The sequence below is a fragment of the Camelina sativa genome, chromosome 3 (assembly GCF_000633955.1).
Source record: "Camelina sativa cultivar DH55 chromosome 3, Cs, whole genome shotgun sequence".
NCBI lineage: Eukaryota > Viridiplantae > Streptophyta > Magnoliopsida > Brassicales > Brassicaceae > Camelina > Camelina sativa.
In genome coordinates this window covers 22,361,318-22,375,554 of record NC_025687.1, presented here as the reverse complement: position 1 = coordinate 22,375,554, position 14,237 = coordinate 22,361,318, and the positions used below count along the sequence as shown (strand labels likewise).

The 14,237-nt window shown below is 34.9% G+C and overlaps 1 protein-coding gene across 1 annotated transcript in view; it reads left to right on the top strand.

Annotated features, from left to right (window-relative positions):
• The window catches only part of LOC104777719, a 32,846-nt gene continuing 32,433 nt past the window's right edge, over positions 13,825–14,237 (top strand). The window contains exon 1 of the mRNA XM_010502016.2: positions 13,825–14,168. Within this exon, the coding sequence (XP_010500318.2) occupies positions 14,154–14,168 (15 nt within the window). The 5' untranslated portion in view covers positions 13,825–14,153. The remainder of the gene's footprint in view (positions 14,169–14,237) is intronic.

The following is a 14,237-nucleotide window of genomic DNA, read 5'->3' as shown; positions in this document are numbered from 1 at the left end:
TATTTCATCTATTTCACAAATATTTTTGAGACATTTTTTTGTTTCACAAGAAATGTCATTTTACATTTTCAGTATATTTTTATGCTAATTTTTCTACTCCACGTTTAAACCCAAAATCCGTTTCATTGAATTTAAATCATTACTAAATAGAAACATACATGTCTAGTTTAAAATTTTATTAATTTATATGAAATGTGTTAAAATAACACTTTTTATAAAATAGAGAAAATATGAGAATGAGATATATTTCAAAATAGGGAAAAAGAAAGAGACATTACCACGGTGTAGTTGTAATTATTTATCTTATTTTCTGCACTATATATGTATATACAATTATATTATATCTTGCAGTCCAAGAGATATCATTTCATGTTTCCTTATGTTATTATTATTATTTATTTTTTTTATCAAAATTTCCTTATGTTATAAGATCCAAATTTCTCAGCATATATTATTGATGCTAATTTTTTTTTACAAAACTATTATATATTGATTTTAATTCAATGGATAATATTATTGATGCTAGTTAGTAGTTACAAAGTCATCCTAGTAACCCAGCCTATTTGTTAAAACAAATCTGAAATTAAGTTAAATTAAATTAAAACTCTTAAGCAAGTCAGTACAAGGTTTCATCAGTAACCGTGTACTCATCTTCAATCCCCATGCAAAAGAATTGCCACGTTAACTTAAATATAACAAATTTCTAAAACACAACCATATGTAAAGGAGACAAAAAAAGAATAATAACTAATCACCTATTAGTGAACATTATTCCAATTCTAATCTCGTAGTATCCTAATATATTTGTAATACCACCAACACACAACGTTATCTAGCTAACAAATAGCTGTCTTGTGATATTTATGCTTTCGAGAGTTTGCATCTCTATGTTCGTGATATATAACAAGCTTGAATTTTGGTTGTGAGGGGTTTTAGATCTATAATTGGACAAAATTATTATTGGTAATTATCCACTAGTATCATTTGCCATAGTAAGATATATATAAGACCACAACTTAATAATGGAATATGTATATAGAGATAGCTAGAAGAATAATTATTGGTCACATATAAAAATACGAAATGATTAGAACACATAATGTTGAAAGGACTGATTTGAAATCTTGCGCTTACATTCGTGATGTGTGTGTGCGGGCACTGTCAATAATTAATTGTTCACCTTCCTTCGTACCGTATTGTTCAGAACATGGATCATGTTTATTTACATGACCGACTTAAATTTTGTAGGCCATGTTAAAGTTGTATGTATCAACAGTAACACACACACACACACACACACACATATATATATATATATATATATATATATATATTTCCCTCTGATGAAATACTGAAGTTATAATGTTTGGATTGCATTATATTATATGAAACATTATAAGAAATTTAAAAATATTTGATTTTTAATCTTTTAAAGAAAATATTAATAAGTTATATTTAGTTTTTTTTTTTGAAAAAAATATATAGAAAATTTGATGCAAGTTCTTCAGCTCCATTTGCAGATTCATATGTACAAGCATTTATACAATTGATCGTAAAGTCATCTTATGAATTATCGTTGAAAGGTAATCGTGACTTGGAAAATTCATAAACCGTGTATATGGATGGATCTTTAGAATCTTTTTCGATTCAAGAAACAAAGATCATTCATACGACAACGATTGATATCGATCCTAATCCACAACAATAGCATTACCAATCATGCACCCTTTTTGGCTTCTTAAAATTTTAGTTTGTGAAACACTAACAATGCCGACGAATGATAAAGAAAAAGAACACATAAATCTAGGAAAAAAATATTAATAAGCGTTTTGTATAGTTTTATGTGTTTTGTATAGTTTAATAAATAAAAAAATCAAGTGAAATAAATAATTGAGAAGCAAATAGACAAATCTCGTGACACTTTGTTGTATTGTAGTTGAGTTTATTTCTTGTGGATGTTGAAGACCCGTAAGGAAAAAAGTTGGGCGGGGGCTCCGGAAATGTATCCATTGGTTCCCAATGCTTCTAAACGAGCTGTCTTCCCACACATTTATCTATTTCTTGCTTTTGGTTTTTAAACAAGAATCATTTAATGTCGGCCAGAATCATCTCTAACTTCATAAGAAACATCTATATATATATACAGAATTCAATTCACTAATACATGTATACATTATTAGAATTCTCGTAGTGGATGTAATCATGTAAAATATATACGTAGACAGTGACATTATATTCTTCAAACGTACAAAGTAGTTTGTCTCTTAATTAATTGTTTTTATTCTATTTTTTCCCTTCCATATACAAATTTATACAGTATCAATTTAGTGCCTATCAATATCTTTGGGCGATATCGAAGAAAGAAGGCATAAACATTACATATGAGAATATGTTCAATCTCCTAACAAAACTTATGCACTAGCTAACACAAATCCACTAAAGTATATCTAGGTTATTGATATCCTCTCAAAGATATATATAGTTGCATGTCACAAATGAATATCTCTGGAACAGAAATATACTAGCGACTAGCTAGACCTTTTGTGATCGACATGAAATTTATGTTATGTTGTCCTACTAAAAAAACTGTATGTTAGGTCGAAGCCATTATTCCCAAAAGTTATTTGATTTAAAAGAAGAAACAAATTAAAAAGAAACAAGAAAAGTTTAAAGCGTGAGTCTTTTTTTTGTTGTTGTTGTATATTTTCGTCTCTATATGTCACATGTATATCTCTCTCACGGGTCGTGAGTGATGATGGGCTCTTGTGGCTCAGCTTAACACCACGTGTATCACTTTGGGTACACGCGCCGCAACGCTCTCTGTTAGTGGCTCTTTTGCCACCATCCGGAAGTATCTCCAAGTCGCGACACGTGTTTTGTTTCCAAATCTATATGCCGCAAACTGTGAAGGATACTCCAAGTAACATCAAACATTTTGTGTGTACATTTATGTCTAAGTGACAGCACGTATAAATATATTTTTATAATTTTTATACATATTAATGTCTGAATTACCCATAAGCATAATTCAAAAACATAAGTTTAATTCTACGTAGCAACGAGGACTTCGACCATTTCGTAGTCTCTTAGATATATATGGTTATGCAATTTGGCTAGTTTTAATGTTCGTGGTTTTGATGAGGCTTTCCAACTTTGGTCGTTTGGGAGACCGAAGATTTGACGAAGCTTTCCAACTTTCGTTACAATCCCATATTCCCATGTCTAGTTGTTTTCAAAGTTATTTTAATTCTGCATTTCAGTTTACACTAAAGTTCTATGTAAATGGTGCACTAATTGTAACAATGCATTTTTTTAAATATAATTTAACATTATATTCAGAAAAAAATGTTTGTAGTTTTGTGTTTATTGGACATTAAAGATAACATGTTCTGTGGATGATATAAACCATGACTAACATTGTTTTCTATATTTTAAAATTTCAGATTTAATCCGTTTATTTTTTTTTGTATTTTTAGCTAAAATATCTTATAAATCGACAATGACGAAAAATATTGCAATGTTTACTTTTGTCCCCAAATATGATCAAAAAAGTGTACAATACATTGTTTCAGGGGCAAAAAAATCATACAATACTTAAGAACAAATATACCAATTCTTGAAAAGTATATGTATTGCAATTATGCTTTGTGAAATTTATTGTAACAAAATATTAATTGGCAGTAAGCACTAACGACCAAATCGTGACGATCAAATGATCATTACTTCGGAGCTACCAAACGTTGCAAATAAAAATAGAAAGTTGTTGCATATAGTCTATAAAATATAATTTTCTTACTAGATCCTATTAAGTGGGATTAGGTCTTCCTCTGTAATTAGTCTATATTTGTGTATTAATTTGGTAATTAACTTTTATGTAACTAGATTAAAGTTGTTCACATGTATATAAGGTTGTGATATTACCACGTTATGAATAAGAAAACTTTTAATACGATACTAGGTTTTTGACATGGTATCAAAGCAAATTCTAAATTTTTAGGCTATACGATCCTCTGTTGTTTCTCTGTTTTTCTTTGATCTCTTTCCTTGACTTTAGTATTTTCGATATATTCTCATCGATATACTTCTCCGATGTCGGGTATATTCTCTGGCATCAGTGTCACAGATGACTCCTCTACCGTGAAAAAGACACGAACACGAACTGAAGCAACTCGACGACGGATTGATCCTTATGATCTGTCCTCCGGTGATAATCCCGGTTCTGTCATCTCCCAACCACAGCTTCGTGGTTCTAACTATGATGAGTGGTAGATGAATTTACGACTTGCTTTGCGGGCAAGGAAGAAATTTGGTTTTGCGGATGGATCTATCCTCAAACCAGCTGATGACTCTGAAGATCTTGAAGATTGGTGGGAAAATAACGCGATGGTTGTCTCTTGGATTTGGCTGACGGTGGCTCCGGATATGAGTAGCTCTCTTGCTCACCATGAGATTGCCCATGACCTGTGGATTCACATACAAAATCGGTTCTCGGTCAAGAATGGATAACGAGTTCAACGGATCAAAACTGAACTTGCAAATTACCATCAACAGGGTCTAGCTGTTGAAGCATATTATGGGAAACTCACTAAACTTTGGACAAGTTTGGCAGATTTCCAACGAGCCAAGACCGTTGAGGAGATAGCTAAAGAACAAGAAGAAGACAGACTTCATCAATTTTTGATGGAGCTTGATGAAACAATTTATGGAGCGGTCAAATCCTCACTACTTTCCAGAGATCCTCTTCCCTCTCTCGATGAAGCTTACCAAGTGTGGCTCAGGACGAGGAGTCCATGAAAGTTGGTCGTATGATGGAAGAGCGACATGATGGGGTTAGTTTCGCTGTCCAAACGACTTCTCGCCCACGAAAACATGTTGAACTCAAGGATCCTAATGCAGTGTGCATGAGTTGTGGGAGGAATGGTCACCTTGCTGAAAATTGTTTTCGGAAAATCGGTTATCCCTTGTGGTGGGGAGACCGTCTGCGGTCCAAGCCTATGAGTTCTTCGAATAATGATCGTTGTAACTCTTTTGTTTCCCCACAGTTTTCTACCTCGGCTTCACAATCTCCTTTGGTGAAACGGACTGAACCTGCTCGGGTGAATCAGATCACTGCATCCAAACCTGCTGTTGCTGCTCATGATTTTCTCACCGACGCCGACAGGGTTGGTTTTAGTGGTTTGAGCGACCAAGATTGGAAAACACTACGGGCTGTTCTTAATGAACGTAAAGGTGATTCTCATGAGCATCTCTCGGGTAAGTTTTTTATTGAATCTTGGATTATTGATATTGGCGCTTCGAATCATATGACCGGTAATGTTGATTTTCTGTTGGATGTGCGGGATATGGCTCCCATGTTCATTAAATTGTCGGATGGTCAACTTACTGTGACTACACGGACATGCAGTGTTCGTTTAGGCTCTCAACTGCGGTTGAATAACGTATTTTTTGTTGATGAGTTGCAATGTCATCTTATCTCTGTCTCACAGTTAAGCAAATATAGTGGTTGTCTTTTTCAGCTGTCTGATAAGATTTGTGTTATCCATGACCGCATCACACAGACGGTGATTGGAGCAGGTGAGGAGCAACATGGAATTTAATTCTTTAGAGGTTTGGAGGTCGCGCGTATGGCACAGTCTATGGAGAAGCAGTCTAGTGATGTGTGGCATCGACGATTAGGTGATCCTGCCACTAAAGCGATGGAGTTGTTGCGGTTGTTGGATTCTAGTATTGGTAGTGGTTTTGATTTTAAGTCTTGCGATGTTTCTATTCGTGCAAAACAATCTCGTGATCCTTTTCCGTTGAGCATTAATAAAACAACAGAGAGTTTTCAGCTAATTCATTGTGACTTATGGGGTCCATATCAGACTACCTCCATTTGTGGTTCTCGATACTTTCTCACAATCCTTGATGATTACTCTCGACCTTTATGGATTTATTTTTTGCCAAATAAAATAGAGGCACCCACTACTCTTCGGAATTTTATCTCCCTTGTTGAACGACAGTTTGAACGCAAGGTTAAGACCATTAGGAGCGACAATGGTTCTGAATTTCTATGTCTCACCAATTATTTTCGGGATAACGGCATTATTCATGAGACATCCTGTGTTGGTACCCCTCAACAGAATGGCCGTGTTGAACATAAACATCGACATATTTTGAACGTTGCTCGGGCTCTTCGTTTTCAGGCTCATCTTCCGGTTGAATTTTGGAGTATTTGTGTCTTGACAGCAAGTTATTTGATCAATCGTACTCCCACACCAGTTCTTAAAGGGAAAAGTCCATTTGAGGTTTTGTATAATTGCTCTCCTCCGCTTACTCACTTACGTATTTTTGGTTGTCTACGCTATGTGCATAATCAAAAGCATGGTGATGATAAGTTTGCAACGCGGAGTAATCGTTCTGTTTTTATTGGTTACCCTTTCAGGAAGAAAGGTTGGAAGGTTTACAATCTAGACACTGGGGTCATTTCGACATCTAGAGATGTTGTGTTTCTCGAGCATGAGTTTCCGTTTTCTACAACGAAGCTTGCTGGTTCATCCTCGCCTTCGCCACTATTATCACTCCAGGCAAATATTGAGGATGATTGTTTTGAACTTGCTCTTGTTCCTCCATCTTCGTCTGTTCCACCTCCTTCGTCTCCTACTGAAATTGTCAGTTTATCTCCGGTTGCTGATCAGTCTTCGCCGGTTCCCCCAATCGTGACTCTTACTCCTGCCTCTGCTGAACCTGTTTCTACTTTCCTTGTTCCTATGCTACCGGATGAGGATGATACGCCGAGTATACTCTCAGTTGACTCTGTTTCGGAAACAGAGGAACAACCTCTCAATGTCCTTGAAGTACAAATGGGAAAAGCTTGTCGAGCCAAGATATGCAGTACTCGGCTTCATGATTATGTTACCAATACTACTCATGTTGGTTCCGATAGTGATTTTGTGGATTCTACATGGTATCCTATTGATAATTATGTTGATTGTTCTCGGTTTTCTGATTCTCATTGCGCATTCCTCGCTGCCATCACTGATGGTGTTATTCCCAAAACATATGCTGAAGATTTTGAGAATGAACATTGGCGTGAAGCAGTTCGTGGTGAGATTGAAGCACTTGAAGACAGTGGTACATTCACAGTTGAGACACTGCCTGAAGGGAAGAAGGCCCTTGGTTGTAAGTGGGTGTTTACTTTGAAGTATCGTTCTGATGGGTGTCTTGAACGTTACAAAGCTCGTTTGGTGGTTCTCGGCAATCATCAAACTGAGGGACTCGATTATGACAAAACCTTTGCTCTGGTCTGTAAGATGGTTATTGTGAGATCATTTCTTGAGGTTTCGGTTTCTCGGAATTGGGAGGTCCATCAGATGGATGTCCATATGCATTTTTGCATGGAGATTTGACGGAAGATGTGTTTATTCGCTTACCTCCGGGTTTTCAAACGAGTGACAAGTCTCAAGTCTATCGTTTACACAAGTCTCTCTATGGTCTAAAACAGGCTCTGTGATGTTGGTTTGTGAAGCTCTCTTCTGCTCTTCTTGCCTATGGGTTCACGCAGTCTATTGAGGATTATTATTTATTTACTGTGGTTGATGATACTGGTCTACTTCGTCTTCATGTTCTGGTGTATGTCGACGATTTGATTGTATCCGGTAGTTATGTGGCTCTGATCCAAGAATTTAAAGATTACATGAGTTCCTGTTTTCGTATGAAGGATCTCGGAATCTCGAAATATTTTTTGGGGATTGAGGTTGCTCGCAACTCCTCTTGCATGTACTTGTGTCAGCGCAAGTATACACTTGACATAATCTCGGAAATGGGTTTACTTGGCGCTAAGCCAGTCTCTCATCCGCTTGAGCAGAATCATAAGTTGCAACATGCAGTTGGTAAACTTCTACACAATCCCTCTCGTTATCGTCGTTTGGTTGGTCGCTTGATTTATCTTGGAGTCACGCGTCCGGAACTTTCTTATGCGATACACATTTTATCCCAATTTATGAATGCCCCACGTACGGAACATTGGGATGCGGTGATACGAACGGTATGTTATCTTAAGGGTCGCCTGGGTCAGGGTATATTTTTACGTGCGGACTCGGACTTGCGTTTAGTTACTTGGTGTGATGCGGATTATGCTACTTGTCCTTGTACTAGTCGTTCCCTAACGGCTTGGTTTATACAGTTGGGTGGCTCTCCTATTTCTTGGAAGACATGCAAACAGGATACTGTCTCTCACTCTTCGACGGAGGCGGAGTATCGCACCATGGCGGATATTGTGAGTGAGGTTCTCTAGTTGCGTGAGTTGCTTAAGTCCCTTGGCGTTGATTGTTCATATCCCATTCCTCTTCATTATGACAACCAGTCTGCTATACACTTGAGTCGCAACCCGGTTTTTCATGAACGGACGAAGCATGTTCAAAAGGATTGTCATTTTATACGAGATGAGATAGTTCGTGGTGTTGTGGCTCCTCTGCATGTACCGACGAAATTGCAGTTGGCGGATATACTTACTAAAGCCTTGGGTGGTCCGGAGTTTGATGCTTTTATACGCAAGTTGGGTATTTGTGATCTCCATACTCCAACTTAAAGGGGGTATTAAGTGGGATTAGGTCCTCCTCTATAATTAGTCTATACTTATGTATTAGTTTAGTAATTACCTTTTATGTACCTAGATCAAAGTTGTGCACATGTATATAAGGTTGTGGCCTTACCATGTTATAAATAAGAAAACCTTTAATACCATACTAGGTTTTTGACATATCGATGATAACTCAAAAGGTCATGGACGTAGATTATAATTTACGAGAAAGATTGATATGACATTAAATAGGATTGGAAAAATGGTGAGTCGCCACGTGTGGTTTCCCAAAACTCACGGGCATGTGTATGTCGCACCAGAGATGCGTCACGGGTTGGTGGATTTTTAGGTTAATGATCTATTCATAACGTTGAGATTTGATTTGATGCTTAGCATAATCGTATATAAACAATTTACAGTACTATATTTTTAGTGTGATTTGGACGGCTTGACGACAATGTTCACACTCCGTAAGACAGCGGAAGAAACCCAAAGGTTCTTGTCTGCTTCGTGGACGTTTAATTAGTTCGAAATGCTTAATTATTTGCTTCTTACTAATTAATTAACATATTTGTAAGACTAGCTAGAGGGTTGACGAAAAATAATGGTAAAGCTCTATATTCTCCATCTCCCACGGCGGAGTAAATCTATAGATTATACATTCTAACAATTGATATTCATATGTATTTAAAAGTATGTTATTTTTACAATTCTAAATAGTATTTATTAACACGTCTCTTTAGTTGGAGGCTTGTGAATTATAATAGCTTAACCGAAATTTAGATTCGATATGAAGTTGAGGAAGAGTGTTTGTAAGGAGTATTTGGCAAATAATTATAGGTATTGAAGGTGGATCGAGATCAGGGACATGGAGTACCCGTAATTTAAAAGCAACTTGGTCGAGGAAAATGTATTATACTATTATTAATGTCAATGTTAATATGTTTTTGTGTGTACATACATGTATATATGCATTAGTGTATAGTGTATATTATGTGGCCAGGTAACCATATGTATAATCATGGCCATAGTGTGTTATTTTTAACCAAATTTATTTTCAGTGCTAGTCAAAAGAAAGCTTTGGACCTTGGGCAATTCTGGCTCAATATATTAAGTTCTTTGGGCTTGTATCCCACACATACGATCCGTTAAATCATGGTTATGTTTGTTAAATGTCTTGTGCTATTTAATTAAGAAGATTATATATTTTATTCAAATGCATAAATCGACTTGCGCTTTTAGATGTTTTAAATTTAATGCATAATTGTATACTATTGAGAAGACGGTCACGTGAAAAAGTTCGATACACAAATCTAAGTTCAAATTTCTATGATATATATCTATAACCTTTGTATTACTTTGAAATCATTGTTGTGTACCTTAAGTGTTTGGAATTTTTATCTATTCATGTTAATTACCTCTTCCTCATTTTGTATGTGTTTTATTACAAGCATCATTTGGAGCGACTTATGAGAAAAATTAGAAGAAAATGTATGTGAAAAGAGCCATAAAAATAACTATTTTAGTTATCCACATACATAGTAAGTATCCAAAACTTAAGATCAAGGACGGTCTTTCGATTATAAACATTATCTTGAGATTGACGATTCTGTAGGCCGGTCAAGATTTTCCAACTTGTTTTTCATACTTTGCTAAATCTTGAGAGATTAAATAATGCAACCAAGCATTTTTTTTTACACAGTTTATACACGATATTTTTGAGAATGCATCCTACAAATAATATAACTACCTTGTCATTCTATTTAGGAGCTTTAATCACTCCATTTCAAAAATATCAATTTTTGGTGGCTACGAGTGTTCTTAAAAAGTAGTTTTTGGCATTTTAAGAAAAAACCGTTTAGATCACGTTTAAAATTATTGTTGTCGTATTGATTATGTTATTTCATAATTCAGCTATTTCATAATTCTCCTCAACCCTGACTCGGTTTCCTGGGATTTAGAACGCATCAGGCGGGTACTTCCTACTTATGAGTCAGAGATTCTCAAACTAAAACCTAGTAAACAGGGTGCAACTGACAAATGGGCTTGGCTCCCGTCCCAGGATGGAATCTATACCACTAAATCAGGCTACTACATAAGTCAGTCATAAGCTGTATCCCAAACTTCCCTCAATAGCCCCGCTGTTCCTCCCATGTTCAATTGGCACTCAAACATTTGGCGACTGACCTCAAATGTTACTGTGGAAGATCATACAGCAGGTTATTCCAGTAGGAGCTAACATTTTTGTTCCTCTCAGAAAACAAAAATGTTACTGTGGAAGATCATACAACAGGCTATTCCAAAAGGAGCTAACCTTACCCGCATAAATGTGTCGGAGGACCTCAAATGTCCAGACTGCAATGCAACTGAAACTGAACTGCACCTGTTCTTTACTTGTCCATTCGCAATCAGACTATGTAACTTGGCTCCTTTCAGCACAAACTTCTCTCCACATCTAGTAACCTCTACTTCCGAAGGCCTTGCTATGACCAATCAATTGATATGCTTACCACCTACGGGAATCAGAGGAGGACCATTATCGCCATGGATCTTCTGGACGCTTTGGACTACACGAAACAAATTGATCTTTAATAAGGAGCAAGTACAGGCGGAAGAAGCTATTCAACTGGCAATCACTAGAGCAAAAGAATGGCAATTGGCACAAGGGGGAAAAAAAGCTAAATTACCAAGTACTATCACGGTTCTCCCTTCATGGCAGATACAAGATCGAGAGAACTTGATTACTTGCCTTACCGATGCCTCATGGATCTCCAGACCAAAGGCGGGTCTGGGCTGGGTTTTCAAAGATCGCGGGGATCAGACTCTGCAACAAGGTTTAGATCTGGCTCTCCACGTCGCCTCCCCCTGATGGTCGAAGCTTTAGCAACTCTTACCGCGGTAGAAGTTGCAATTGCTTCGGGTTTCACCCACATCTCGGTAGCCTCAGACTCACAGCGTTTAGTCAAGGCATTGAGTTTGAAGCTACAATCGAAGGAACTTCACGGGATTCTCCACGATATCCTCGATCTATCTCGTAATTTCACTATCTGTACCTTTAATTTTATTCCCAGGAACCAGATTGCAGATGCTCTGGCTAAGAGTGCTCTTCATCTGTCTCCTCTTGTATTTGAATCGTCGAGCTAGTTTTTAATATAAGAATATGGTTGTTCAAAAAAAAAAAGAAAAGCTACTAGATTTTATATGCAGTAAACCGCATAACAAGTTGTTTGTAACTGAAAAATTATTATTATTATTTTTTTTAATTTGTATGGTTTGTTATTTTTGTTTAGTGTTTAAAATAATAGAATTGTATTTTGATTGTTAGTTCTATGATTTAAATTGTTTAGTGTCAATTTGTTTTTTTTACATAATATTAATTTAAACAACTTAATTAGATACATCTATTACTCTAATATTGATACTGTTAACAAATTAATGAAATGATGTTTTATCCGTGTAGCACCGAATGAATGATACTTTAATTTTATATTAATATCGATTCAAACATGTCCCGTCATATAATCCCATCTCATAATATTTGAACTCACGGTACACTATGAGACAAACTTTTTCTTCATTTATTAATATCATCTGAATTTTTAATATTTATTGTTTTATATTATTAGGATTAGATTGAGTTAGTATGATATATATTAAGATTGTAACCATTTAATGTAACACTTTATAAGATTGACGCTTCTTATAAAGTTGAAGTGTATAAACTTCTTATAACGTTTAAATATTTCTAATTGTTGAAACTTCACAAAAGTGTAAATATCATTGATATTTAAACATTTTATAAATTTAACTTTTTAAAATTTTAAATGTTAAGTATGCAAAATTTATAAAAATTCGAAAGTTTAAATAAATTTGAATGTCTAATATACATATCAAGCTTCCTGCTCATTCGTATTCGGAATTAGTTTGATCTTTTTCAACACACATTCAATCCATCAGTTACATGACACAAGGTTATACAATCTCATCAGACACACAAATTTCATCAAGATTTTGATGACGATTTAATGTTTTACAAAAACTTCTCAAAAGCAGGCACAATTTGAACCCAATTGAACACAACAAAACCATAAGAATGTGACGTATTTAAATTTAAAAAGTACCTTATACAGTAGGAACTGCCTTGAGCTACAACGTAAGAGAATATTTTTGGGATTTATGTGATGGATAACATATTAGATGGCATTACTCTATTTTATATAATTTTGTTGTGTTTATTTTCCCGGTGAAACAAATATTTGTGTAATGATTTTATATAATAAGATACACGAAAAAGTGAAGAGTTAGTAATATAATAAGATTTTATATAGTAAAAACAAATGAAACATAAGAAATTACATAGAGATAGAAATATTAATCGAAATCTAATTCAATTTGCTATTTTAAGGGTCTTTTCTATGTCTTTTTTTTTTTCAAAAATATTCATTCACGGTGTCTATTTTCAAAAATACCCCCTTTTAATAGATAAACTTATTAAATTCTAAATCCTAAACTATACTCCCTTAAAACTATACTTTAAATGTGAAATAGTGAACTCAAACCTATAAAATTCTAAAAATTAATTTATCATATTGTAATTTTGTGAAAGAGAGCAAAAATGAAAAAATATTCAACAAAGAATATTTTTGAAAAAAGTTATTTCGAAAGCGGCATTTATAACAAAATCTTTATTTTTAATTATAATCTTATATCATAGTATTCTTCAGCTCTAAAAGATATGTCCTTACCATGAGAACCGAGGTTCCTACAATTGCAAACGACATATAAAAATTATAGATAAAGAGAGTTATATGCTCAATTCATAATTATTGGATCCATGCATTTTCTTGCATGATCGACGTCAAATTGTCAATGAAGTTTAAACTTTGAGACCCCATAACTAGGATATATTGAAACGAATCGTAGTAGCATTTATTTCGTCTAACAAAATATCTAGGAATCTTACAATCATTTTTTGTTATTTTGTTTCAAAGTGGATATATATGTGAACACACCCAAGTAATAACAATCATGAACAAAAACAATTCGTTATTATTATGTGGTTCAAAAATCTTGACGATTCTTTTTAACAAAAAAAAAAAAACATCTTGACGATTTTGAAAATATAAAAAGTTTATGGAGAATTGTGAGATTTTAAAGAAATCTTTGGGACTAGAAAGAAAATAAAAGTACTGTCATTTGAACTAGTAAATTTAAAATTAAATTAAAATATAAAAAAATGTATATTGACCGGAAAATACAAAATACAAAAGAGCTTAGGACCGGCACGTATATTACCTGAAAACTCATCCCTCTCTCTCTGAGTCCTTCTTCTTCATTTTCTCACAAACCGTCTCTCTCTCTCTCCTTCTCGAGTCTCTTGCTTCTTCTATCCTCTCTCCCTCTCTCTCTCGGTAGATCGATCTCTGGGATTTGAAGAACCTTTGTTCGATTTGGAATTTTGAGATCGTGCTTCCCTCTTTTTCATGTTGAGTCGGTTCGTTTCTCGGATCTCGATGATCCTCGATTTTCTCAATCAAACTTGAAACCTTTCCAATTTTTTTCCCATCTCCTAGCTTAATTTCTTTTCGCCGCCATGTTCGAAGCTCATGTAAGCCTTCCGTCTCATTCTTGTTATTTTTTTTTTTTTTTTTTGGGGATTTGCGACGAGTTTAGTTTT